The following is a 25,946-nucleotide window of genomic DNA, read 5'->3' as shown; positions in this document are numbered from 1 at the left end:
CATTTGGCTTGCTGGACCGTTGCGCCCCGTGCATTCTCTCCTGCACATCATCATTGTGCCTGCCTGGTCTAAGACGAGGCTCCTCGCTGTGCCTGCTGCTGCTGCTTTGGGCCTTGCTGGCCTTTCCCCCAGCTGCAACGTGCAACTCGGAGCACGCCTCTCGTGCCTTTCGGGGGGCGTTTGCCATGCCTAGTCGAGAGCTGGCACTGCTCGGTGGGGCGTGGCGGCGAAGGCCCGCCCCCATATGCTAATGAGCAGGCTGCTGTGCATCTTGGGAGTGAGCCTGTGGTTGAAGAAGCTTGGGGTGCTCCAGGAAAAGAAGACCGGCGGGGCATCACCCACTCTCCCGGCGCCGGAGCCAAGGATGCCTGCCGATCCCTACAGGCGCTTTGCGGCCCCCGCCTGGGAAACGGCGACAAAGTCGCAGCGATCTAGCAGGGCTGCGTCCGAGGGCGGCTCGTCTGGCAGGCGCCGAGCAACTCATACTTACCTGGCAGGGGAGATACCATGATCACTAAGGTGGTTCTCCCAGGGTGAGGCTCATCCATTGCACTCCGGGTGTGCTGACCCCTGCGATTTCCCCAAATGCGGGAAACTCGACTGCATAATTTGTGGTAGTGGGGGACTGCGTTCGCGCTTTCCCCTGATTTACTCTGGTTCAAAAACAGTGCTCTTCTCCTCCTCGGGACTGCTGCTAGCAGGTCCAGCTGCTTGCTCGAGTCCATTGCTCTCCCCTGGCCCACCGCTTTGCTTGGGCTCTGCCTCGGGACAAAGGGTATCTCGACCATTAACCTGGGACCTTTCCAAAAGGACGATTCCAGCCCCCATCCCGGATCGTCGTCGCTCTCACTGCTGCTCCGTCCCGGGGGCTCCTCGCTTGGACGGCGTGCGGCCGCCGGAATAGCAGATTGAGCAGTACTTAAGCAGCCTCTGTCTCCCCCTCGTGGACGGACACCGAGCAACAGTGTGAGGAGCCTTCCATTGGCAAGAAACAATGTAACAATGGGGTGTTTTTTGCTTGGGGAAGTTTGTTGTCATTTCACTTGTACCTGTGTGCGCTCGCTCTCTTTCTCTCTCTCTCTCTCTCTTTTTCTCTCTCTCTCTCTCTCTTTCTCTCTCTCTCTCTCTTTTTCTCTCTCTCTCTCTTTTATCTATGGAGCCACCTTTTGGAGCGACTTCCTTCTCACAGCATCTCTCCTCAGCATTTGGCTTGCTGGACCGTTGCGCCCCGTGCATTCTCTCCTGCACATCATCATTGTGCCTGCCTGGTCTAAGACGAGGCTCCTCGCTGTGCCTGCTGCTGCTGCTTTGGGCCTTGCTGGCCTTTCCCCCAGCTGCAACGTGCAACTCGGAGCACGCCTCTCGTGCCTTTCGGGGGGCGTTTGCCATGCCTAGTCGAGAGCTGGCACTGCTCGGTGGGGCGTGGCGGCGAAGGCCCGCCCCCATATGCTAATGAGCAGGCTGCTGTGCATCTTGGGAGTGAGCCTGTGGTTGAAGAAGCTTGGGGTGCTCCAGGAAAAGAAGACCGGCGGGGCATCACCCACTCTCCCGGCGCCGGAGCCAAGGATGCCTGCCGATCCCTACAGGCGCTTTGCGGCCCCCGCCTGGGAAACGGCGACAAAGTCGCAGCGATCTAGCAGGGCTGCGTCCGAGGGCGGCTCGTCTGGCAGGCGCCGAGCAACTCATACTTACCTGGCAGGGGAGATACCATGATCACTAAGGTGGTTCTCCCAGGGTGAGGCTCATCCATTGCACTCCGGGTGTGCTGACCCCTGCGATTTCCCCAAATGCGGGAAACTCGACTGCATAATTTGTGGTAGTGGGGGACTGCGTTCGCGCTTTCCCCTGATTTACTCTGGTTCAAAAACAGTGCTCTTCTCCTCCTCGGGACTGCTGCTAGCAGGTCCAGCTGCTTGCTCGAGTCCATTGCTCTCCCCTGGCCCACCGCTTTGCTTGGGCTCTGCCTCGGGACAAAGGGTATCTCGACCATTAACCTGGGACCTTTCCAAAAGGACGATTCCAGCCCCCATCCCGGATCGTCGTCGCTCTCACTGCTGCTCCGTCCCGGGGGCTCCTCGCTTGGACGGCGTGCGGCCGCCGGAATAGCAGATTGAGCAGTACTTAAGCAGCCTCTGTCTCCCCCTCGTGGACGGACACCGAGCAACAGTGTGAGGAGCCTTCCATTGGCAAGAAACAATGTAACAATGGGGTGTTTTTTGCTTGGGGAAGTTTGTTGTCATTTCACTTGTACCTGTGTGCGCTCGCTCTCTTTCTCTCTCTCTCTCTCTCTTTTTCTCTCTCTCTCTCTCTCTTTCTCTCTCTCTCTCTCTTTTTCTCTCTCTCTCTCTCTTTTATCTATGGAGCCACCTTTTGGAGCGACTTCCTTCTCACAGCATCTCTCCTCAGCATTTGGCTTGCTGGACCGTTGCGCCCCGTGCATTCTCTCCTGCACATCATCATTGTGCCTGCCTGGTCTAAGACGAGGCTCCTCGCTGTGCCTGCTGCTGCTGCTTTGGGCCTTGCTGGCCTTTCCCCCAGCTGCAACGTGCAACTCGGAGCACGCCTCTCGTGCCTTTCGGGGGGCGTTTGCCATGCCTAGTCGAGAGCTGGCACTGCTCGGTGGGGCGTGGCGGCGAAGGCCCGCCCCCATATGCTAATGAGCAGGCTGCTGTGCATCTTGGGAGTGAGCCTGTGGTTGAAGAAGCTTGGGGTGCTCCAGGAAAAGAAGACCGGCGGGGCATCACCCACTCTCCCGGCGCCGGAGCCAAGGATGCCTGCCGATCCCTACAGGCGCTTTGCGGCCCCCGCCTGGGAAACGGCGACAAAGTCGCAGCGATCTAGCAGGGCTGCGTCCGAGGGCGGCTCGTCTGGCAGGCGCCGAGCAACTCATACTTACCTGGCAGGGGAGATACCATGATCACTAAGGTGGTTCTCCCAGGGTGAGGCTCATCCATTGCACTCCGGGTGTGCTGACCCCTGCGATTTCCCCAAATGCGGGAAACTCGACTGCATAATTTGTGGTAGTGGGGGACTGCGTTCGCGCTTTCCCCTGATTTACTCTGGTTCAAAAACAGTGCTCTTCTCCTCCTCGGGACTGCTGCTAGCAGGTCCAGCTGCTTGCTCGAGTCCATTGCTCTCCCCTGGCCCACCGCTTTGCTTGGGCTCTGCCTCGGGACAAAGGGTATCTCGACCATTAACCTGGGACCTTTCCAAAAGGACGATTCCAGCCCCCATCCCGGATCGTCGTCGCTCTCACTGCTGCTCCGTCCCGGGGGCTCCTCGCTTGGACGGCGTGCGGCCGCCGGAATAGCAGATTGAGCAGTACTTAAGCAGCCTCTGTCTCCCCCTCGTGGACGGACACCGAGCAACAGTGTGAGGAGCCTTCCATTGGCAAGAAACAATGTAACAATGGGGTGTTTTTTGCTTGGGGAAGTTTGTTGTCATTTCACTTGTACCTGTGTGCGCTCGCTCTCTTTCTCTCTCTCTCTCTCTCTTTTTCTCTCTCTCTCTCTCTCTTTCTCTCTCTCTCTCTCTCTTTTTCTCTCTCTCTCTCTCTTTTATCTATGGAGCCACCTTTTGGAGCGACTTCCTTCTCACAGCATCTCTCCTCAGCATTTGGCTTGCTGGACCGTTGCGCCCCGTGCATTCTCTCCTGCACATCATCATTGTGCCTGCCTGGTCTAAGACGAGGCTCCTCGCTGTGCCTGCTGCTGCTGCTTTGGGCCTTGCTGGCCTTTCCCCCAGCTGCAACGTGCAACTCGGAGCACGCCTCTCGTGCCTTTCGGGGGGCGTTTGCCATGCCTAGTCGAGAGCTGGCACTGCTCGGTGGGGCGTGGCGGCGAAGGCCCGCCCCCATATGCTAATGAGCAGGCTGCTGTGCATCTTGGGAGTGAGCCTGTGGTTGAAGAAGCTTGGGGTGCTCCAGGAAAAGAAGACCGGCGGGGCATCACCCACTCTCCCGGCGCCGGAGCCAAGGATGCCTGCCGATCCCTACAGGCGCTTTGCGGCCCCCGCCTGGGAAACGGCGACAAAGTCGCAGCGATCTAGCAGGGCTGCGTCCGAGGGCGGCTCGTCTGGCAGGCGCCGAGCAACTCATACTTACCTGGCAGGGGAGATACCATGATCACTAAGGTGGTTCTCCCAGGGTGAGGCTCATCCATTGCACTCCGGGTGTGCTGACCCCTGCGATTTCCCCAAATGCGGGAAACTCGACTGCATAATTTGTGGTAGTGGGGGACTGCGTTCGCGCTTTCCCCTGATTTACTCTGGTTCAAAAACAGTGCTCTTCTCCTCCTCGGGACTGCTGCTAGCAGGTCCAGCTGCTTGCTCGAGTCCATTGCTCTCCCCTGGCCCACCGCTTTGCTTGGGCTCTGCCTCGGGACAAAGGGTATCTCGACCATTAACCTGGGACCTTTCCAAAAGGACGATTCCAGCCCCCATCCCGGATCGTCGTCGCTCTCACTGCTGCTCCGTCCCGGGGGCTCCTCGCTTGGACGGCGTGCGGCCGCCGGAATAGCAGATTGAGCAGTACTTAAGCAGCCTCTGTCTCCCCCTCGTGGACGGACACCGAGCAACAGTGTGAGGAGCCTTCCATTGGCAAGAAACAATGTAACAATGGGGTGTTTTTTGCTTGGGGAAGTTTGTTGTCATTTCACTTGTACCTGTGTGCGCTCGCTCTCTTTCTCTCTCTCTCTCTCTCTTTTTCTCTCTCTCTCTCTCTCTTTCTCTCTCTCTCTCTCTTTTTCTCTCTCTCTCTCTCTTTTATCTATGGAGCCACCTTTTGGAGCGACTTCCTTCTCACAGCATCTCTCCTCAGCATTTGGCTTGCTGGACCGTTGCGCCCCGTGCATTCTCTCCTGCACATCATCATTGTGCCTGCCTGGTCTAAGACGAGGCTCCTCGCTGTGCCTGCTGCTGCTGCTTTGGGCCTTGCTGGCCTTTCCCCCAGCTGCAACGTGCAACTCGGAGCACGCCTCTCGTGCCTTTCGGGGGGCGTTTGCCATGCCTAGTCGAGAGCTGGCACTGCTCGGTGGGGCGTGGCGGCGAAGGCCCGCCCCCATATGCTAATGAGCAGGCTGCTGTGCATCTTGGGAGTGAGCCTGTGGTTGAAGAAGCTTGGGGTGCTCCAGGAAAAGAAGACCGGCGGGGCATCACCCACTCTCCCGGCGCCGGAGCCAAGGATGCCTGCCGATCCCTACAGGCGCTTTGCGGCCCCCGCCTGGGAAACGGCGACAAAGTCGCAGCGATCTAGCAGGGCTGCGTCCGAGGGCGGCTCGTCTGGCAGGCGCCGAGCAACTCATACTTACCTGGCAGGGGAGATACCATGATCACTAAGGTGGTTCTCCCAGGGTGAGGCTCATCCATTGCACTCCGGGTGTGCTGACCCCTGCGATTTCCCCAAATGCGGGAAACTCGACTGCATAATTTGTGGTAGTGGGGGACTGCGTTCGCGCTTTCCCCTGATTTACTCTGGTTCAAAAACAGTGCTCTTCTCCTCCTCGGGACTGCTGCTAGCAGGTCCAGCTGCTTGCTCGAGTCCATTGCTCTCCCCTGGCCCACCGCTTTGCTTGGGCTCTGCCTCGGGACAAAGGGTATCTCGACCATTAACCTGGGACCTTTCCAAAAGGACGATTCCAGCCCCCATCCCGGATCGTCGTCGCTCTCACTGCTGCTCCGTCCCGGGGGCTCCTCGCTTGGACGGCGTGCGGCCGCCGGAATAGCAGATTGAGCAGTACTTAAGCAGCCTCTGTCTCCCCCTCGTGGACGGACACCGAGCAACAGTGTGAGGAGCCTTCCATTGGCAAGAAACAATGTAACAATGGGGTGTTTTTTGCTTGGGGAAGTTTGTTGTCATTTCACTTGTACCTGTGTGCGCTCGCTCTCTTTCTCTCTCTCTCTCTCTCTTTTTCTCTCTCTCTCTCTCTCTTTCTCTCTCTCTCTCTCTTTTTCTCTCTCTCTCTCTCTTTTATCTATGGAGCCACCTTTTGGAGCGACTTCCTTCTCACAGCATCTCTCCTCAGCATTTGGCTTGCTGGACCGTTGCGCCCCGTGCATTCTCTCCTGCACATCATCATTGTGCCTGCCTGGTCTAAGACGAGGCTCCTCGCTGTGCCTGCTGCTGCTGCTTTGGGCCTTGCTGGCCTTTCCCCCAGCTGCAACGTGCAACTCGGAGCACGCCTCTCGTGCCTTTCGGGGGGCGTTTGCCATGCCTAGTCGAGAGCTGGCACTGCTCGGTGGGGCGTGGCGGCGAAGGCCCGCCCCCATATGCTAATGAGCAGGCTGCTGTGCATCTTGGGAGTGAGCCTGTGGTTGAAGAAGCTTGGGGTGCTCCAGGAAAAGAAGACCGGCGGGGCATCACCCACTCTCCCGGCGCCGGAGCCAAGGATGCCTGCCGATCCCTACAGGCGCTTTGCGGCCCCCGCCTGGGAAACGGCGACAAAGTCGCAGCGATCTAGCAGGGCTGCGTCCGAGGGCGGCTCGTCTGGCAGGCGCCGAGCAACTCATACTTACCTGGCAGGGGAGATACCATGATCACTAAGGTGGTTCTCCCAGGGTGAGGCTCATCCATTGCACTCCGGGTGTGCTGACCCCTGCGATTTCCCCAAATGCGGGAAACTCGACTGCATAATTTGTGGTAGTGGGGGACTGCGTTCGCGCTTTCCCCTGATTTACTCTGGTTCAAAAACAGTGCTCTTCTCCTCCTCGGGACTGCTGCTAGCAGGTCCAGCTGCTTGCTCGAGTCCATTGCTCTCCCCTGGCCCACCGCTTTGCTTGGGCTCTGCCTCGGGACAAAGGGTATCTCGACCATTAACCTGGGACCTTTCCAAAAGGACGATTCCAGCCCCCATCCCGGATCGTCGTCGCTCTCACTGCTGCTCCGTCCCGGGGGCTCCTCGCTTGGACGGCGTGCGGCCGCCGGAATAGCAGATTGAGCAGTACTTAAGCAGCCTCTGTCTCCCCCTCGTGGACGGACACCGAGCAACAGTGTGAGGAGCCTTCCATTGGCAAGAAACAATGTAACAATGGGGTGTTTTTTGCTTGGGGAAGTTTGTTGTCATTTCACTTGTACCTGTGTGCGCTCGCTCTCTTTCTCTCTCTCTCTCTCTCTTTTTCTCTCTCTCTCTCTCTCTTTCTCTCTCTCTCTCTCTTTTTCTCTCTCTCTCTCTCTTTTATCTATGGAGCCACCTTTTGGAGCGACTTCCTTCTCACAGCATCTCTCCTCAGCATTTGGCTTGCTGGACCGTTGCGCCCCGTGCATTCTCTCCTGCACATCATCATTGTGCCTGCCTGGTCTAAGACGAGGCTCCTCGCTGTGCCTGCTGCTGCTGCTTTGGGCCTTGCTGGCCTTTCCCCCAGCTGCAACGTGCAACTCGGAGCACGCCTCTCGTGCCTTTCGGGGGGCGTTTGCCATGCCTAGTCGAGAGCTGGCACTGCTCGGTGGGGCGTGGCGGCGAAGGCCCGCCCCCATATGCTAATGAGCAGGCTGCTGTGCATCTTGGGAGTGAGCCTGTGGTTGAAGAAGCTTGGGGTGCTCCAGGAAAAGAAGACCGGCGGGGCATCACCCACTCTCCCGGCGCCGGAGCCAAGGATGCCTGCCGATCCCTACAGGCGCTTTGCGGCCCCCGCCTGGGAAACGGCGACAAAGTCGCAGCGATCTAGCAGGGCTGCGTCCGAGGGCGGCTCGTCTGGCAGGCGCCGAGCAACTCATACTTACCTGGCAGGGGAGATACCATGATCACTAAGGTGGTTCTCCCAGGGTGAGGCTCATCCATTGCACTCCGGGTGTGCTGACCCCTGCGATTTCCCCAAATGCGGGAAACTCGACTGCATAATTTGTGGTAGTGGGGGACTGCGTTCGCGCTTTCCCCTGATTTACTCTGGTTCAAAAACAGTGCTCTTCTCCTCCTCGGGACTGCTGCTAGCAGGTCCAGCTGCTTGCTCGAGTCCATTGCTCTCCCCTGGCCCACCGCTTTGCTTGGGCTCTGCCTCGGGACAAAGGGTATCTCGACCATTAACCTGGGACCTTTCCAAAAGGACGATTCCAGCCCCCATCCCGGATCGTCGTCGCTCTCACTGCTGCTCCGTCCCGGGGGCTCCTCGCTTGGACGGCGTGCGGCCGCCGGAATAGCAGATTGAGCAGTACTTAAGCAGCCTCTGTCTCCCCCTCGTGGACGGACACCGAGCAACAGTGTGAGGAGCCTTCCATTGGCAAGAAACAATGTAACAATGGGGTGTTTTTTGCTTGGGGAAGTTTGTTGTCATTTCACTTGTACCTGTGTGCGCTCGCTCTCTTTCTCTCTCTCTCTCTCTCTTTTTCTCTCTCTCTCTCTCTCTTTCTCTCTCTCTCTCTCTTTTTCTCTCTCTCTCTCTCTTTTATCTATGGAGCCACCTTTTGGAGCGACTTCCTTCTCACAGCATCTCTCCTCAGCATTTGGCTTGCTGGACCGTTGCGCCCCGTGCATTCTCTCCTGCACATCATCATTGTGCCTGCCTGGTCTAAGACGAGGCTCCTCGCTGTGCCTGCTGCTGCTGCTTTGGGCCTTGCTGGCCTTTCCCCCAGCTGCAACGTGCAACTCGGAGCACGCCTCTCGTGCCTTTCGGGGGGCGTTTGCCATGCCTAGTCGAGAGCTGGCACTGCTCGGTGGGGCGTGGCGGCGAAGGCCCGCCCCCATATGCTAATGAGCAGGCTGCTGTGCATCTTGGGAGTGAGCCTGTGGTTGAAGAAGCTTGGGGTGCTCCAGGAAAAGAAGACCGGCGGGGCATCACCCACTCTCCCGGCGCCGGAGCCAAGGATGCCTGCCGATCCCTACAGGCGCTTTGCGGCCCCCGCCTGGGAAACGGCGACAAAGTCGCAGCGATCTAGCAGGGCTGCGTCCGAGGGCGGCTCGTCTGGCAGGCGCCGAGCAACTCATACTTACCTGGCAGGGGAGATACCATGATCACTAAGGTGGTTCTCCCATGCTGGGTTTAGGACCTTTACTGGTCCACTGTGGCTTTGCAGCACAGGTTATTCTGGTAATCTCTCTAGCTAGGCACTGCTGTTTCAAGTGGGTGCCATTAGCTTGCAGAGCTCTTGCCTGGAAAAGAGCTGAAGATTCTTTGTAATCTTATCTGCTGTCTGCTTGCCTTGTGGAACTGGTTTTGGAACTAGCCTCAGGCCTTCAACGCCCCTCCACCCGAGGAAACACTGAAGACTGGAGAACAAAGAAGCCTGCACAGAAGACCAACGCCGCAAGAACATGGAGCGATCGGATCAAGCCAAGAAGACGGAGAAAGCCCAGCTGAACCCTTCCCCCTCTGCCGGCCCGACCCCCAGCCCGGCAGCTCCAGAAGCCCCTCAGCAAGAGGTAGGCAGGAAGCCCAGAAGCGGTCCTCCCTCGCTGGAGCCGTGGATGAGGCAGACTGTAGTCCTCAAGTTGAAGGAGGTGGATGGCAGACTGCCGGACATGAGTCAGGAGGTGTTTGGGAAGAAGATGGTTCTGGAGCAGGGTTTCTCCCAAGGTGAGATCCTTAGCATACATGCCCTCGTTGCTGGAATCTTTTACATTACCTTTGCGTCAACCACAATCTGCAGACGCTATTGGGAGAAGATGAAAGCAGCGAGCCCAGACTCGCCCTTCAGAAAATTTCTGGGCAGCTGTAGAGAGGAAGAGAGGGAGAAGAGAGAGGAAAGAAGGGTGACTGTCTCCATGCGGAACCCACACATCCCGGGAGGAGACATTTCTACTTTCCTAAAGCGTTTCTGCACAGTATTGAAGGAACCAACCCGGATTCTGGATGGGAACGGCTTCTGGACCAGCAAGTGGTCAGTCATTGTCCGCCTGCACAAGGACTCAGGGCCCGGAACCAGCGTCAAGCACCTACCACAAATCATCACCCTGGGCAACTCATCAGGCCTCATTTACTACCCCGACATGCCGCAGACCTGCCGAAAATGCGGCAGAGGGGGCCACCAGATGAAGGACTGCTCTGAGTCAGCCTGCAGGGTATGCCGAGTGGCAGGGCACGAAACCAAGGACTGCCCCCGGAAGATCGCCTGCAACCTCTGTGGCCAGGCGACCCACATGTACAGGGCATGTCCTGAGAGAGTGCACAGCTATGCCTCTGTTGTAACCAGAGGCCCGGCGAAGGTGAAGCAAAAGCCAGCGCCGACGACTAAAGAGAAGAAGGGTAAGAGTACGCCCCGTCCCCCCGGCTCGTCTCAAGCCCCTAGCAACCAAAAAGACACGGCACCCCTGGCCGCCAACCCTACTGAGGGCTCTGGGACCACCGCCAGTGTCCCCCCACCTGAGGCTTTACCCCGCACCCCTAGCAAACCCAGCACCCTCCCCACGGACACCACACCCCTTGCCTCAGTGGTCCTCTCACCGGTTCCACGAGCTACCCAACCCCCCAACTCACCTGGAGCTGTGCTTGGGTCCACACCAAGCACAACTCCAGCCCTCTCCGAGGAGGATTTTCCCCCCCTGCCCTCTGCAGGTACCCAGCAGAGGAAGAGGAAAGACCGAGATAGCCCCTGCACCGACTCCACCAAGAAGAAGGTGGTCACAACAGCGGAGGCGCCCCTAGAAGATGAGGTGGAGGAGATGGAACAATCTGCGGAAGACCTGGTATCGGGCCCAGAATACGAGGAAGCCACAGACACATCCCTGCACATCCGACCAGTGGAAGTAGGTGCGCCAGAGCCCCTGGATGCAGCGGACTGCAAAAAGGAGCCCCCACCCGACAGGAGTGGTAACAAAGGCGTATAGCATCGTTTTTAACCCCCTTTTTTTTCTTCCATAATGGCTAACCTCAACATCTTTAGCATTAACGTGAGAAGCATTAGGGATAAGTCTAGACTGCAAACTGTGTTAACCTTTTTGCCTTCACAGGGCTGTGATATTTACATGTTGCAGGAATGTGCCTTGCCCTCCCTTTGGTCTGACCGCTACCTGGCCAGGCAGTGGTCTCACGGCCCCTCCTACTGGTCTGGTGGGGGCAGCACGGGTGCCGCAGGGGTCGCCATCCTCATCCGGGGGAGTGATTTCACACTTGATGCCGTACATGAGCTCGTCCTGGGCAGACTACTGGTCGTAGACGGTTCATGGGCGGGGGAGCCAGTCAGGCTCATCAGTGTGTACGCCCCCCTGGTCGGGAGTGAGCGTTTGGAGCTTTTCCAGCTTCTGCGCACCCAGATTGTCACTACTAGGGCTGTAGTGTTGGGTGGGGATTTCAACTGTTCCATGGAACCCGATGGAAGGACCTCAGCGAGAGCCGGCCTAGATTCCTCATCTAAGCTGCTCATAGAGATGGTGACGCAGGCCTCCCTGCGGGACGCCGCGGACCCCGTGGGCGCGCTCTCCGACAACTACAGTTGGAGCCGCCCTGATGGCTCTCAGCGATCCCGTATAGACTTCGTGTTCACGTCTCGGGCAGTGAAACATGTTAGGTGCTCTATGGTCCCCTGCTTCTTCTCTGACCACAGGGCCATTAGGCTGCAGGCTGCCCTGGGCTCCGGGTTACCCCCCGGCCCAGGCTCTTGGAAGCTTAACTGTGCCTTGCTGCAAAGGGAGGAGGTGTTGGAGGAGCTTAGGGATGCCTACATAATCTGGAGGAACGACCAATGCCTCTTCACCAACAAAGGCGAATGGTGGGAATACGTTAAAGACAAGTTTCGCAGCTTCTTTCAGGCGAAGGGTCGTCAACAAGCAAGCAAGCGGAGGAGGGACCTCAGGGACCTGCAAAGACAGCTGCGTTCCCTACAGGACCTGCACCAGTATGGCTGGGATGTCAGAGATGAGCTGGAAGAAACCAAAAAGGGCCTGAAAAGACACTTTGAGGAGGAGGCCAGGCGCATCATCTTTCGTTCCAAAGTGGAGCACTTGGAGAAGGGTGAGAAATGTAACTCTTTCTTCTTCAGGAAACTCCACGCTAACCTCACGCCCCTGAACGAACTACGGGATGAAGCCGGAAACATGGCGACGGGGAAGGAGAGAGTGATGGGAGTCGTCAGAGACTACTACAGCAACCTCTATTCTCCGAAGGCCACGGATCCGGAAACAGCAGATAAGTTTCTTTCTCGTATATCTAACCCTTTGGACCCCACAGGGAAGTCAGACATGGATGCCCCCTTGACGGTGGGGGAACTGCACTCTGCTGCCAGATCCCTCAGATCCGGCAGGACCCCGGGCAGTGACGGACTCCCAGCCGAGCTATACGTAGCGCTGTGGGACCTCATAGGCCCGGACCTGTTAGAGCTGTACAGGGAGATGGCGGTGGAGGGTAAAATGCCGCAGTCGCTAAGGGAAGGAATGATCACGATCCTGTACAAGCGGAAGGGGGAGAGACGGGACTTGAAGAATTGGCGCCCCATCTCTCTCCTGAATGTGGACTACAAGATCCTCGCCAAAGCACTGGCTGACCGCCTGAAAGCCATCATCGGACGCATCATCCACCCGGACCAGACCTGCGGGATTCCAGGCCGCAGAATCGCAGACAGCCTTGCACTCATCAGGGATACAGTGCAATACATCAAGGACCGCCGCGTGTCTGCGGCTCTGGTCAGCCTCGACCAGGAAAAGGCTTTTGACCGTGTTTCACATGTGTTCATGAGCAAGGCCCTGCAAAGGTTTGGGCTGGGGGAAATGTTCTGCTCTTACGTTAACCTGACGTACCGCGACATCTCCAGTACGGTGCTGGTGAATGGCTGGAAAACTGACCCCTTCCCAGTTCTCTCTGGGGTCAGACAGGGCTGCCCTCTTTCACCTCTCCTTTTTGTCTGTGTCATAGAACTCTTCGCGGAGTCTATCCGGCAGAATCCAGAGATCAGAGGGATCACCGTACCGGGACCAGACCGTCAAGTAGTCAAGTGTTCACTCTACATGGACGACGTGACAGTTTTCTGCGCGGATCAGCGATCGGTGACTGCGCTCGTCCAGACCTGCGACGAATTCGGGAAAGCTTCAGGAGCCAAGGTCAACCTCGGGAAGTCGGAGTCCATGCTATTCATGGAATGGACCCAGACTACCCCTTTCCCTTTCACTATCCAGCCAGACTTCATCAAGATCCTAGGAGTCTGGTTTGGGGGAGAGGGAGCAGCCCTAAAGTCTTGGCAGGACCGTTTGGCAATAGCAAACCAAAAGATTGGACTGTGGAGCCTCAGACAACTGACTCTGGAGGGGAAGACCCTTGTACTGCGCAACGGTATCCTACCCGTGCTCCAGTACACGGCACAAGCCTGGCCACCTCACGTGACCGTACGTCAGGCCATCACCAGGATCGTCTTCCGCTTCATCTGGGGCTCCAAAATGGACAGAGTAAAACGGACAACAATGTACAAGAAGCCCAGCAAGGGTGGGAAGGGAGTACCTGACATTCCTACTCTGTTGCGGATTTTCTTTGTCTGTGACTGTATCCGCAGGACTCTGAAAACAGCAGAACAGGGCTCCGCGGGCCGCTCCATGTCCCGCTTCTTCCTCCTGCCCCTCTGGAAAAGGCTGGGGTGGGACAAGTGGGACAACTCTTACCCTTACAACTGGGAACCCCCCTGGCACTATCAGGACATTCTCAAGTTTGTAAGAGAACACCAGCTGGAGGGACTCAAGCCGGACCTGTGGAAGCCGAAGACCGTTCACAAGCTCATCAGAGCAAAGGACTCACTGGAAGCGATTCCAGGCCTGCCCACAGCCACTGTCAAGCTGGTGTGGGAAAACGTGGCCTCCAACAGACTGACCAACGAACATAAAGACAGGGCATGGATGGCCATCCAGGGGGGCCTCACTGTGAGAACCTTCATGCACGCCCGTGGCCTATGCGACAAAAGGAACTGCCCCAGGTGCCCACTTGCTGAGGAAACACCCATGCACCTTTTCTGGCAGTGCCCTTTTGCACAGGCCCTCCTGGACGCACTGGAACATGAACTCAGACACTCTATCCCTAGGAGCAGCCTAACACACCATGCGGTACTTTATGGTCTTTTTGCTGGGACTCACACAGTGGAAGCCATCGAGGAAGCGTGGCGCCTCATGAACTGCTTCAAGGATGCCTTATGGCTGGCAAGGAAACGACTCGTCATGAACTGGGAGAGGATGTCCATTCAGGACTGCCGCAGGCTGGTCTTCAGCCTGCTCAGAGACTACTCCATAATGGACTGTCCGGGCACGGATGAAGAGGAGGACTGACCCCCCCCCTCTCCTTCCCCCCATCTCTCCTTGGTGTTTCTGTCCTTCAATAAAGCCTATGGCCCTGTGCAACCCTCTCCCTGCCCCCTACTCCCCACACCCTTTTTCCCCCAGCACTAGGTTGTGTGCTTGTTGATGGTTGCATGCAGGAATGTTTAGATCTATTGTATTAGGGGAGTGGTGCTTTGTGTGACCTACAGTGGGGGATGAGAGTGTTCCCTGTGAGCCACACAAACACTACATAGTGTGCATGTATGTATGAGTGGATATTTATTGACTGAATGCAAACTGCGCTGCGCCGCAGTATAATGTATGCTTTTGTTTTACGACTGACTGTAATAAAGTCTCGTTTTCAATCAAAAAGTGGTTCTCCCAGGGTGAGGCTCATCCATTGCACTCCGGGTGTGCTGACCCCTGCGATTTCCCCAAATGCGGGAAACTCGACTGCATAATTTGTGGTAGTGGGGGACTGCGTTCGCGCTTTCCCCTGATTTACTCTGGTTCAAAAACAGTGCTCTTCTCCTCCTCGGGACTGCTGCTAGCAGGTCCAGCTGCTTGCTCGAGTCCATTGCTCTCCCCTGGCCCACCGCTTTGCTTGGGCTCTGCCTCGGGACAAAGGGTATCTCGACCATTAACCTGGGACCTTTCCAAAAGGACGATTCCAGCCCCCATCCCGGATCGTCGTCGCTCTCACTGCTGCTCCGTCCCGGGGGCTCCTCGCTTGGACGGCGTGCGGCCGCCGGAATAGCAGATTGAGCAGTACTTAAGCAGCCTCTGTCTCCCCCTCGTGGACGGACACCGAGCAACAGTGTGAGGAGCCTTCCATTGGCAAGAAACAATGTAACAATGGGGTGTTTTTTGCTTGGGGAAGTTTGTTGTCATTTCACTTGTACCTGTGTGCGCTCGCTCTCTTTCTCTCTCTCTCTCTCTCTTTTTCTCTCTCTCTCTCTCTCTTTCTCTCTCTCTCTCTCTTTTTCTCTCTCTCTCTCTCTTTTATCTATGGAGCCACCTTTTGGAGCGACTTCCTTCTCACAGCATCTCTCCTCAGCATTTGGCTTGCTGGACCGTTGCGCCCCGTGCATTCTCTCCTGCACATCATCATTGTGCCTGCCTGGTCTAAGACGAGGCTCCTCGCTGTGCCTGCTGCTGCTGCTTTGGGCCTTGCTGGCCTTTCCCCCAGCTGCAACGTGCAACTCGGAGCACGCCTCTCGTGCCTTTCGGGGGGCGTTTGCCATGCCTAGTCGAGAGCTGGCACTGCTCGGTGGGGCGTGGCGGCGAAGGCCCGCCCCCATATGCTAATGAGCAGGCTGCTGTGCATCTTGGGAGTGAGCCTGTGGTTGAAGAAGCTTGGGGTGCTCCAGGAAAAGAAGACCGGCGGGGCATCACCCACTCTCCCGGCGCCGGAGCCAAGGATGCCTGCCGATCCCTACAGGCGCTTTGCGGCCCCCGCCTGGGAAACGGCGACAAAGTCGCAGCGATCTAGCAGGGCTGCGTCCGAGGGCGGCTCGTCTGGCAGGCGCCGAGCAACTCATACTTACCTGGCAGGGGAGATACCATGATCACTAAGGTGGTTCTCCCAGGGTGAGGCTCATCCATTGCACTCCGGGTGTGCTGACCCCTGCGATTTCCCCAAATGCGGGAAACTCGACTGCATAATTTGTGGTAGTGGGGGACTGCGTTCGCGCTTTCCCCTGATTTACTCTGGTTCAAAAACAGTGCTCTTCTCCTCCTCGGGACTGCTGCTAGCAGGTCCAGCTGCTTGCTCGAGTCCATTGCTCTCCCCTGGCCCACCGCTTTGCTTGGGCTCTGCCTCGGGACAAAGGGTATCTCGACCATTAACCTGGGACCTTTCCAAAAGGACGATTCCAGCCCCCATCCCGGATCGTCGTCGCTCTCACTGCTGCTCCGTCCCGGGGGCTCCTCGCTTGGACGGCGTGCGGCCGCCGGAATAGCAGATTGAGCAGTACTTAAGCAGCCTCTGTCTCCCCCTCGTGGACGGACACCGAGCAACAGTGTGAGGAGCCTTCCATTGGCAAGAAACAATGTAACAATGGGGTGTTTTTTGCTTGGGGAAGTTTGTTGTCATTTCACTTGTACCTGTGTGCGCTCGCTCTCTTTCTCTCTCTCTCTCTCTCTTTTTCTCTCTCTCTCTCTCTCTTTCTCTCTCTCTCTCTCTTTTTCTCTCTCTCTCTCTCTTTTATCTATGGAGCCACCTTTTGGAGCGACTTCCTTCTCACAGCATCTCTCCTCAGCATTTGGCTTGCTGGACCGTTGCGCCCCGTGCATTCTCTCCTGCACATCATCATTGTGCCTGCCTGGTCTAAGACGAGGCTCCTCGCTGTGCCTGCTGCTGCTGCTTTGGGCCTTGCTGGCCTTTCCCCCAGCTGCAACGTGCAACTCGGAGCACGCCTCTCGTGCCTTTCGGGGGGCGTTTGCCATGCCTAGTCGAGAGCTGGCACTGCTCGGTGGGGCGTGGCGGCGAAGGCCCGCCCCCATATGCTAATGAGCAGGCTGCTGTGCATCTTGGGAGTGAGCCTGTGGTTGAAGAAGCTTGGGGTGCTCCAGGAAAAGAAGACCGGCGGGGCATCACCCACTCTCCCGGCGCCGGAGCCAAGGATGCCTGCCGATCCCTACAGGCGCTTTGCGGCCCCCGCCTGGGAAACGGCGACAAAGTCGCAGCGATCTAGCAGGGCTGCGTCCGAGGGCGGCTCGTCTGGCAGGCGCCGAGCAACTCATACTTACCTGGCAGGGGAGATACCATGATCACTAAGGTGGTTCTCCCATGCTGGGTTTAGGACCTTTACTGGTCCACTGTGGCTTTGCAGCACAGGTTATTCTGGTAATCTCTCTAGCTAGGCACTGCTGTTTCAAGTGGGTGCCATTAGCTTGCAGAGCTCTTGCCTGGAAAAGAGCTGAAGATTCTTTGTAATCTTATCTGCTGTCTGCTTGCCTTGTGGAACTGGTTTTGGAACTAGCCTCAGGCCTTCAACGCCCCTCCACCCGAGGAAACACTGAAGACTGGAGAACAAAGAAGCCTGCACAGAAGACCAACGCCGCAAGAACATGGAGCGATCGGATCAAGCCAAGAAGACGGAGAAAGCCCAGCTGAACCCTTCCCCCTCTGCCGGCCCGACCCCCAGCCCGGCAGCTCCAGAAGCCCCTCAGCAAGAGGTAGGCAGGAAGCCCAGAAGCGGTCCTCCCTCGCTGGAGCCGTGGATGAGGCAGACTGTAGTCCTCAAGTTGAAGGAGGTGGATGGCAGACTGCCGGACATGAGTCAGGAGGTGTTTGGGAAGAAGATGGTTCTGGAGCAGGGTTTCTCCCAAGGTGAGATCCTTAGCATACATGCCCTCGTTGCTGGAATCTTTTACATTACCTTTGCGTCAACCACAATCTGCAGACGCTATTGGGAGAAGATGAAAGCAGCGAGCCCAGACTCGCCCTTCAGAAAATTTCTGGGCAGCTGTAGAGAGGAAGAGAGGGAGAAGAGAGAGGAAAGAAGGGTGACTGTCTCCATGCGGAACCCACACATCCCGGGAGGAGACATTTCTACTTTCCTAAAGCGTTTCTGCACAGTATTGAAGGAACCAACCCGGATTCTGGATGGGAACGGCTTCTGGACCAGCAAGTGGTCAGTCATTGTCCGCCTGCACAAGGACTCAGGGCCCGGAACCAGCGTCAAGCACCTACCACAAATCATCACCCTGGGCAACTCATCAGGCCTCATTTACTACCCCGACATGCCGCAGACCTGCCGAAAATGCGGCAGAGGGGGCCACCAGATGAAGGACTGCTCTGAGTCAGCCTGCAGGGTATGCCGAGTGGCAGGGCACGAAACCAAGGACTGCCCCCGGAAGATCGCCTGCAACCTCTGTGGCCAGGCGACCCACATGTACAGGGCATGTCCTGAGAGAGTGCACAGCTATGCCTCTGTTGTAACCAGAGGCCCGGCGAAGGTGAAGCAAAAGCCAGCGCCGACGACTAAAGAGAAGAAGGGTAAGAGTACGCCCCGTCCCCCCGGCTCGTCTCAAGCCCCTAGCAACCAAAAAGACACGGCACCCCTGGCCGCCAACCCTACTGAGGGCTCTGGGACCACCGCCAGTGTCCCCCCACCTGAGGCTTTACCCCGCACCCCTAGCAAACCCAGCACCCTCCCCACGGACACCACACCCCTTGCCTCAGTGGTCCTCTCACCGGTTCCACGAGCTACCCAACCCCCCAACTCACCTGGAGCTGTGCTTGGGTCCACACCAAGCACAACTCCAGCCCTCTCCGAGGAGGATTTTCCCCCCCTGCCCTCTGCAGGTACCCAGCAGAGGAAGAGGAAAGACCGAGATAGCCCCTGCACCGACTCCACCAAGAAGAAGGTGGTCACAACAGCGGAGGCGCCCCTAGAAGATGAGGTGGAGGAGATGGAACAATCTGCGGAAGACCTGGTATCGGGCCCAGAATACGAGGAAGCCACAGACACATCCCTGCACATCCGACCAGTGGAAGTAGGTGCGCCAGAGCCCCTGGATGCAGCGGACTGCAAAAAGGAGCCCCCACCCGACAGGAGTGGTAACAAAGGCGTATAGCATCGTTTTTAACCCCCTTTTTTTTCTTCCATAATGGCTAACCTCAACATCTTTAGCATTAACGTGAGAAGCATTAGGGATAAGTCTAGACTGCAAACTGTGTTAACCTTTTTGCCTTCACAGGGCTGTGATATTTACATGTTGCAGGAATGTGCCTTGCCCTCCCTTTGGTCTGACCGCTACCTGGCCAGGCAGTGGTCTCACGGCCCCTCCTACTGGTCTGGTGGGGGCAGCACGGGTGCCGCAGGGGTCGCCATCCTCATCCGGGGGAGTGATTTCACACTTGATGCCGTACATGAGCTCGTCCTGGGCAGACTACTGGTCGTAGACGGTTCATGGGCGGGGGAGCCAGTCAGGCTCATCAGTGTGTACGCCCCCCTGGTCGGGAGTGAGCGTTTGGAGCTTTTCCAGCTTCTGCGCACCCAGATTGTCACTACTAGGGCTGTAGTGTTGGGTGGGGATTTCAACTGTTCCATGGAACCCGATGGAAGGACCTCAGCGAGAGCCGGCCTAGATTCCTCATCTAAGCTGCTCATAGAGATGGTGACGCAGGCCTCCCTGCGGGACGCCGCGGACCCCGTGGGCGCGCTCTCCGACAACTACAGTTGGAGCCGCCCTGATGGCTCTCAGCGATCCCGTATAGACTTCGTGTTCACGTCTCGGGCAGTGAAACATGTTAGGTGCTCTATGGTCCCCTGCTTCTTCTCTGACCACAGGGCCATTAGGCTGCAGGCTGCCCTGGGCTCCGGGTTACCCCCCGGCCCAGGCTCTTGGAAGCTTAACTGTGCCTTGCTGCAAAGGGAGGAGGTGTTGGAGGAGCTTAGGGATGCCTACATAATCTGGAGGAACGACCAATGCCTCTTCACCAACAAAGGCGAATGGTGGGAATACGTTAAAGACAAGTTTCGCAGCTTCTTTCAGGCGAAGGGTCGTCAACAAGCAAGCAAGCGGAGGAGGGACCTCAGGGACCTGCAAAGACAGCTGCGTTCCCTACAGGACCTGCACCAGTATGGCTGGGATGTCAGAGATGAGCTGGAAGAAACCAAAAAGGGCCTGAAAAGACACTTTGAGGAGGAGGCCAGGCGCATCATCTTTCGTTCCAAAGTGGAGCACTTGGAGAAGGGTGAGAAATGTAACTCTTTCTTCTTCAGGAAACTCCACGCTAACCTCACGCCCCTGAACGAACTACGGGATGAAGCCGGAAACATGGCGACGGGGAAGGAGAGAGTGATGGGAGTCGTCAGAGACTACTACAGCAACCTCTATTCTCCGAAGGCCACGGATCCGGAAACAGCAGATAAGTTTCTTTCTCGTATATCTAACCCTTTGGACCCCACAGGGAAGTCAGACATGGATGCCCCCTTGACGGTGGGGGAACTGCACTCTGCTGCCAGATCCCTCAGATCCGGCAGGACCCCGGGCAGTGACGGACTCCCAGCCGAGCTATACGTAGCGCTGTGGGACCTCATAGGCCCGGACCTGTTAGAGCTGTACAGGGAGATGGCGGTGGAGGGTAAAATGCCGCAGTCGCTAAGGGAAGGAATGATCACGATCCTGTACAAGCGGAAGGGGGAGAGACGGGACTTGAAGAATTGGCGCCCCATCTCTCTCCTGAATGTGGACTACAAGATCCTCGCCAAAGCACTGGCTGACCGCCTGAAAGCCATCATCGGACGCATCATCCACCCGGACCAGACCTGCGGGATTCCAGGCCGCAGAATCGCAGACAGCCTTGCACTCATCAGGGATACAGTGCAATACATCAAGGACCGCCGCGTGTCTGCGGCTCTGGTCAGCCTCGACCAGGAAAAGGCTTTTGACCGTGTTTCACATGTGTTCATGAGCAAGGCCCTGCAAAGGTTTGGGCTGGGGGAAATGTTCTGCTCTTACGTTAACCTGACGTACCGCGACATCTCCAGTACGGTGCTGGTGAATGGCTGGAAAACTGACCCCTTCCCAGTTCTCTCTGGGGTCAGACAGGGCTGCCCTCTTTCACCTCTCCTTTTTGTCTGTGTCATAGAACTCTTCGCGGAGTCTATCCGGCAGAATCCAGAGATCAGAGGGATCACCGTACCGGGACCAGACCGTCAAGTAGTCAAGTGTTCACTCTACATGGACGACGTGACAGTTTTCTGCGCGGATCAGCGATCGGTGACTGCGCTCGTCCAGACCTGCGACGAATTCGGGAAAGCTTCAGGAGCCAAGGTCAACCTCGGGAAGTCGGAGTCCATGCTATTCATGGAATGGACCCAGACTACCCCTTTCCCTTTCACTATCCAGCCAGACTTCATCAAGATCCTAGGAGTCTGGTTTGGGGGAGAGGGAGCAGCCCTAAAGTCTTGGCAGGACCGTTTGGCAATAGCAAACCAAAAGATTGGACTGTGGAGCCTCAGACAACTGACTCTGGAGGGGAAGACCCTTGTACTGCGCAACGGTATCCTACCCGTGCTCCAGTACACGGCACAAGCCTGGCCACCTCACGTGACCGTACGTCAGGCCATCACCAGGATCGTCTTCCGCTTCATCTGGGGCTCCAAAATGGACAGAGTAAAACGGACAACAATGTACAAGAAGCCCAGCAAGGGTGGGAAGGGAGTACCTGACATTCCTACTCTGTTGCGGATTTTCTTTGTCTGTGACTGTATCCGCAGGACTCTGAAAACAGCAGAACAGGGCTCCGCGGGCCGCTCCATGTCCCGCTTCTTCCTCCTGCCCCTCTGGAAAAGGCTGGGGTGGGACAAGTGGGACAACTCTTACCCTTACAACTGGGAACCCCCCTGGCACTATCAGGACATTCTCAAGTTTGTAAGAGAACACCAGCTGGAGGGACTCAAGCCGGACCTGTGGAAGCCGAAGACCGTTCACAAGCTCATCAGAGCAAAGGACTCACTGGAAGCGATTCCAGGCCTGCCCACAGCCACTGTCAAGCTGGTGTGGGAAAACGTGGCCTCCAACAGACTGACCAACGAACATAAAGACAGGGCATGGATGGCCATCCAGGGGGGCCTCACTGTGAGAACCTTCATGCACGCCCGTGGCCTATGCGACAAAAGGAACTGCCCCAGGTGCCCACTTGCTGAGGAAACACCCATGCACCTTTTCTGGCAGTGCCCTTTTGCACAGGCCCTCCTGGACGCACTGGAACATGAACTCAGACACTCTATCCCTAGGAGCAGCCTAACACACCATGCGGTACTTTATGGTCTTTTTGCTGGGACTCACACAGTGGAAGCCATCGAGGAAGCGTGGCGCCTCATGAACTGCTTCAAGGATGCCTTATGGCTGGCAAGGAAACGACTCGTCATGAACTGGGAGAGGATGTCCATTCAGGACTGCCGCAGGCTGGTCTTCAGCCTGCTCAGAGACTACTCCATAATGGACTGTCCGGGCACGGATGAAGAGGAGGACTGACCCCCCCCCTCTCCTTCCCCCCATCTCTCCTTGGTGTTTCTGTCCTTCAATAAAGCCTATGGCCCTGTGCAACCCTCTCCCTGCCCCCTACTCCCCACACCCTTTTTCCCCCAGCACTAGGTTGTGTGCTTGTTGATGGTTGCATGCAGGAATGTTTAGATCTATTGTATTAGGGGAGTGGTGCTTTGTGTGACCTACAGTGGGGGATGAGAGTGTTCCCTGTGAGCCACACAAACACTACATAGTGTGCATGTATGTATGAGTGGATATTTATTGACTGAATGCAAACTGCGCTGCGCCGCAGTATAATGTATGCTTTTGTTTTACGACTGACTGTAATAAAGTCTCGTTTTCAATCAAAAAAGTGGTTCTCCCAGGGTGAGGCTCATCCATTGCACTCCGGGTGTGCTGACCCCTGCGATTTCCCCAAATGCGGGAAACTCGACTGCATAATTTGTGGTTAGTGGGGGACTGCGTTCGCGCTTTCCCCTGATTTACTCTGGTTCAAAAACAGTGCTCTTCTCCTCCTCGGGACTGCTGCTAGCAGGTCCAGCTGCTTGCTCGAGTCCATTGCTCTCCCCTGGCCCACCGCTTTGCTTGGGCTCTGCCTCGGGACAAAGGGTATCTCGACCATTAACCTGGGACCTTTCCAAAAGGACGATTCCAGCCCCCATCCCGGATCGTCGTCGCTCTCACTGCTGCTCCGTCCCGGGGGCTCCTCGCTTGGACGGCGTGCGGCCGCCGGAATAGCAGATTGAGCAGTACTTAAGCAGCCTCTGTCTCCCCCTCGTGGACGGACACCGAGCAACAGTGTGAGGAGCCTTCCATTGGCAAGAAACAATGTAACAATGGGGTGTTTTTTGCTTGGGGAAGTTTGTTGTCATTTCACTTGTACCTGTGTGCGCTCGCTCTCTTTCTCTCTCTCTCTCTCTCTTTTTCTCTCTCTCTCTCTCTCTTTCTCTCTCTCTCTCTCTCTCTTTTTCTCTCTCTCTCTCTCTTTTATCTATGGAGCCACCTTTTGGAGCGACTTCCTTCTCACAGCATCTCTCCTCAGCATTTGGCTTGCTGGACCGTTGCGCCCCGTGCATTCTCTCCTGCACATCATCATTGTGCCTGCCTGGTCTAAGACGAGGCTCCTCGCTGTGCCTGCTGCTGCTGCTTTGGGCCTTGCTGGCCTTTCCCCCAGCTGCAACGTGCAACTCGGAGCACGCCTCTCGTGCCTTTCGGGGGGCGTTTGCCATGCCTAGTCGAGAGCTGGCACTGCTCGGTGGGGCGTGGCGGCGAAGGCCCGCCCCCATATGCTAATGAGCAGGCTGCTGTGCATCTTGGGAGTGAGCCTGTGGTTGAAGAAGCTTGGGGTGCTCCAGGAAAAGAAGACCGGCGGGGCATCACCCACTCTCCCGGCGCCGGAGCCAAGGATGCCTGCCGATCCCTACAGGCGCTTTGCGGCCCCCGCCTGGGAAACGGCGACAAAGTCGCAGCGATCTAGCAGGGCTGCGTCCGAGGGCGGCTCGTCTGGCAGGCGCCGAGCAACTCATACTTACCTGGCAGGGGAGATACCATGATCACTAAGGTGGTTCTCCCAGGGTGAGGCTCATCCATTGCACTCCGGGTGTGCTGACCCCTGCGATTTCCCCAAATGCGGGAAACTCGACTGCATAATTTGTGGTAGTGGGGGACTGCGTTCGCGCTTTCCCCTGATTTACTCTGGTTCAAAAACAGTGCTCTTCTCCTCCTCGGGACTGCTGCTAGCAGGTCCAGCTGCTTGCTCGAGTCCATTGCTCTCCCCTGGCCCACCGCTTTGCTTGGGCTCTGCCTCGGGACAAAGGGTATCTCGACCATTAACCTGGGACCTTTCCAAAAGGACGATTCCAGCCCCCATCCCGGATCGTCGTCGCTCTCACTGCTGCTCCGTCCCGGGGGCTCCTCGCTTGGACGGCGTGCGGCCGCCGGAATAGCAGATTGAGCAGTACTTAAGCAGCCTCTGTCTCCCCCTCGTGGACGGACACCGAGCAACAGTGTGAGGAGCCTTCCATTGGCAAGAAACAATGTAACAATGGGGTGTTTTTTGCTTGGGGAAGTTTGTTGTCATTTCACTTGTACCTGTGTGCGCTCGCTCTCTTTCTCTCTCTCTCTCTCTCTTTTTCTCTCTCTCTCTCTCTCTTTCTCTCTCTCTCTCTCTTTTTCTCTCTCTCTCTCTCTTTTATCTATGGAGCCACCTTTTGGAGCGACTTCCTTCTCACAGCATCTCTCCTCAGCATTTGGCTTGCTGGACCGTTGCGCCCCGTGCATTCTCTCCTGCACATCATCATTGTGCCTGCCTGGTCTAAGACGAGGCTCCTCGCTGTGCCTGCTGCTGCTGCTTTGGGCCTTGCTGGCCTTTCCCCCAGCTGCAACGTGCAACTCGGAGCACGCCTCTCGTGCCTTTCGGGGGGCGTTTGCCATGCCTAGTCGAGAGCTGGCACTGCTCGGTGGGGCGTGGCGGCGAAGGCCCGCCCCCATATGCTAATGAGCAGGCTGCTGTGCATCTTGGGAGTGAGCCTGTGGTTGAAGAAGCTTGGGGTGCTCCAGGAAAAGAAGACCGGCGGGGCATCACCCACTCTCCCGGCGCCGGAGCCAAGGATGCCTGCCGATCCCTACAGGCGCTTTGCGGCCCCCGCCTGGGAAACGGCGACAAAGTCGCAGCGATCTAGCAGGGCTGCGTCCGAGGGCGGCTCGTCTGGCAGGCGCCGAGCAACTCATACTTACCTGGCAGGGGAGATACCATGATCACTAAGGTGGTTCTCCCAGGGTGAGGCTCATCCATTGCACTCCGGGTGTGCTGACCCCTGCGATTTCCCCAAATGCGGGAAACTCGACTGCATAATTTGTGGTAGTGGGGGACTGCGTTCGCGCTTTCCCCTGATTTACTCTGGTTCAAAAACAGTGCTCTTCTCCTCCTCGGGACTGCTGCTAGCAGGTCCAGCTGCTTGCTCGAGTCCATTGCTCTCCCCTGGCCCACCGCTTTGCTTGGGCTCTGCCTCGGGACAAAGGGTATCTCGACCATTAACCTGGGACCTTTCCAAAAGGACGATTCCAGCCCCCATCCCGGATCGTCGTCGCTCTCACTGCTGCTCCGTCCCGGGGGCTCCTCGCTTGGACGGCGTGCGGCCGCCGGAATAGCAGATTGAGCAGTACTTAAGCAGCCTCTGTCTCCCCCTCGTGGACGGACACCGAGCAACAGTGTGAGGAGCCTTCCATTGGCAAGAAACAATGTAACAATGGGGTGTTTTTTGCTTGGGGAAGTTTGTTGTCATTTCACTTGTACCTGTGTGCGCTCGCTCTCTTTCTCTCTCTCTCTCTCTCTTTTTCTCTCTCTCTCTCTCTCTTTCTCTCTCTCTCTCTCTTTTTCTCTCTCTCTCTCTCTTTTATCTATGGAGCCACCTTTTGGAGCGACTTCCTTCTCACAGCATCTCTCCTCAGCATTTGGCTTGCTGGACCGTTGCGCCCCGTGCATTCTCTCCTGCACATCATCATTGTGCCTGCCTGGTCTAAGACGAGGCTCCTCGCTGTGCCTGCTGCTGCTGCTTTGGGCCTTGCTGGCCTTTCCCCAGCTGCAACGTGCAACTCGGAGCACGCCTCTCGTGCCTTTCGGGGGGCGTTTGCCATGCCTAGTCGAGAGCTGGCACTGCTCGGTGGGGCGTGGCGGCGAAGGCCCGCCCCCATATGCTAATGAGCAGGCTGCTGTGCATCTTGGGAGTGAGCCTGTGGTTGAAGAAGCTTGGGGTGCTCCAGGAAAAGAAGACCGGCGGGGCATCA

General features: G+C 57.1%; 2 protein-coding genes, 11 non-coding genes and 1 pseudogene across 13 annotated transcripts; all 14 read left to right on the top strand.

Moving 5' to 3' along the window:
- The first annotated feature begins 482 nt into the window (after nt 1-482).
- On the top strand, nt 483-646 carry LOC136601594 (U1 spliceosomal RNA). The gene has a single exon (XR_010789354.1). It is a non-coding gene; the product is annotated as a U1 spliceosomal RNA (small nuclear RNA).
- A 1,038-nt stretch (nt 647-1,684) lies between these two features.
- On the top strand, nt 1,685-1,848 carry LOC136601593 (U1 spliceosomal RNA). Its single transcript, XR_010789353.1, has one exon. It is a non-coding gene; the product is annotated as a U1 spliceosomal RNA (small nuclear RNA).
- A 1,040-nt stretch (nt 1,849-2,888) lies between these two features.
- Nucleotides 2,889-3,052, top strand: LOC136601592 (U1 spliceosomal RNA). Its single transcript, XR_010789352.1, has one exon. It is a non-coding gene; the product is annotated as a U1 spliceosomal RNA (small nuclear RNA).
- Nucleotides 3,053-4,094: 1,042 nt separating this feature from the next.
- On the top strand, nt 4,095-4,258 carry LOC136601591 (U1 spliceosomal RNA). The gene has a single exon (XR_010789351.1). It is a non-coding gene; the product is annotated as a U1 spliceosomal RNA (small nuclear RNA).
- Nucleotides 4,259-5,298: 1,040 nt separating this feature from the next.
- LOC136601590 (U1 spliceosomal RNA) lies at nt 5,299-5,462 on the top strand. Its single transcript, XR_010789350.1, has one exon. It is a non-coding gene; the product is annotated as a U1 spliceosomal RNA (small nuclear RNA).
- A 1,040-nt stretch (nt 5,463-6,502) lies between these two features.
- LOC136601589 (U1 spliceosomal RNA) lies at nt 6,503-6,666 on the top strand. Its single transcript, XR_010789349.1, has one exon. It is a non-coding gene; the product is annotated as a U1 spliceosomal RNA (small nuclear RNA).
- A 1,040-nt stretch (nt 6,667-7,706) lies between these two features.
- On the top strand, nt 7,707-7,870 carry LOC136601586 (U1 spliceosomal RNA). Its single transcript, XR_010789347.1, has one exon. It is a non-coding gene; the product is annotated as a U1 spliceosomal RNA (small nuclear RNA).
- Nucleotides 7,871-9,116: 1,246 nt separating this feature from the next.
- Nucleotides 9,117-10,793, top strand: LOC136601573 (uncharacterized). Its single transcript, XM_066588836.1, has one exon. It carries the CDS (start codon nt 9,240-9,242, stop codon nt 10,749-10,751), a length of 1,512 nt encoding a protein of 503 aa, XP_066444933.1. The 5' UTR covers nt 9,117-9,239; the 3' UTR covers nt 10,752-10,793.
- A 3,721-nt stretch (nt 10,794-14,514) lies between these two features.
- LOC136601598 (U1 spliceosomal RNA) lies at nt 14,515-14,652 on the top strand (annotated as a pseudogene).
- A 1,040-nt stretch (nt 14,653-15,692) lies between these two features.
- Nucleotides 15,693-15,856, top strand: LOC136601585 (U1 spliceosomal RNA). The gene has a single exon (XR_010789346.1). It is a non-coding gene; the product is annotated as a U1 spliceosomal RNA (small nuclear RNA).
- Nucleotides 15,857-17,102: 1,246 nt separating this feature from the next.
- Nucleotides 17,103-18,779, top strand: LOC136601572 (uncharacterized). The gene has a single exon (XM_066588835.1). It carries the CDS (start codon nt 17,226-17,228, stop codon nt 18,735-18,737), a length of 1,512 nt encoding a protein of 503 aa, XP_066444932.1. The 5' UTR covers nt 17,103-17,225; the 3' UTR covers nt 18,738-18,779.
- Nucleotides 18,780-22,474: 3,695 nt separating this feature from the next.
- Nucleotides 22,475-22,640, top strand: LOC136601602 (U1 spliceosomal RNA). Its single transcript, XR_010789358.1, has one exon. It is a non-coding gene; the product is annotated as a U1 spliceosomal RNA (small nuclear RNA).
- A 1,044-nt stretch (nt 22,641-23,684) lies between these two features.
- LOC136601584 (U1 spliceosomal RNA) lies at nt 23,685-23,848 on the top strand. The gene has a single exon (XR_010789345.1). It is a non-coding gene; the product is annotated as a U1 spliceosomal RNA (small nuclear RNA).
- A 1,040-nt stretch (nt 23,849-24,888) lies between these two features.
- On the top strand, nt 24,889-25,052 carry LOC136601583 (U1 spliceosomal RNA). Its single transcript, XR_010789344.1, has one exon. It is a non-coding gene; the product is annotated as a U1 spliceosomal RNA (small nuclear RNA).
- The last annotated feature ends 894 nt before the right edge of the window (nt 25,053-25,946 follow it).

Source organism: Eleutherodactylus coqui, unplaced genomic scaffold (genome assembly GCF_035609145.1).
Source record: "Eleutherodactylus coqui strain aEleCoq1 unplaced genomic scaffold, aEleCoq1.hap1 HAP1_SCAFFOLD_542, whole genome shotgun sequence".
Taxonomy (NCBI): Eukaryota; Metazoa; Chordata; class Amphibia; order Anura; family Eleutherodactylidae; genus Eleutherodactylus; species Eleutherodactylus coqui.
This window is presented reverse-complemented; position numbering and strand designations above follow the sequence as displayed.

What these genes read in the sequence shown, in the direction of transcription:
- LOC136601573 (XM_066588836.1), top strand. Translation starts at nt 9,240, where the DNA reads ATGGAGCGATCGGATCAAGCCAAGAAGACGGAGAAAGCCCAGCTGAAC.
- LOC136601572 (XM_066588835.1), top strand. Translation starts at nt 17,226, where the DNA reads ATGGAGCGATCGGATCAAGCCAAGAAGACGGAGAAAGCCCAGCTGAAC.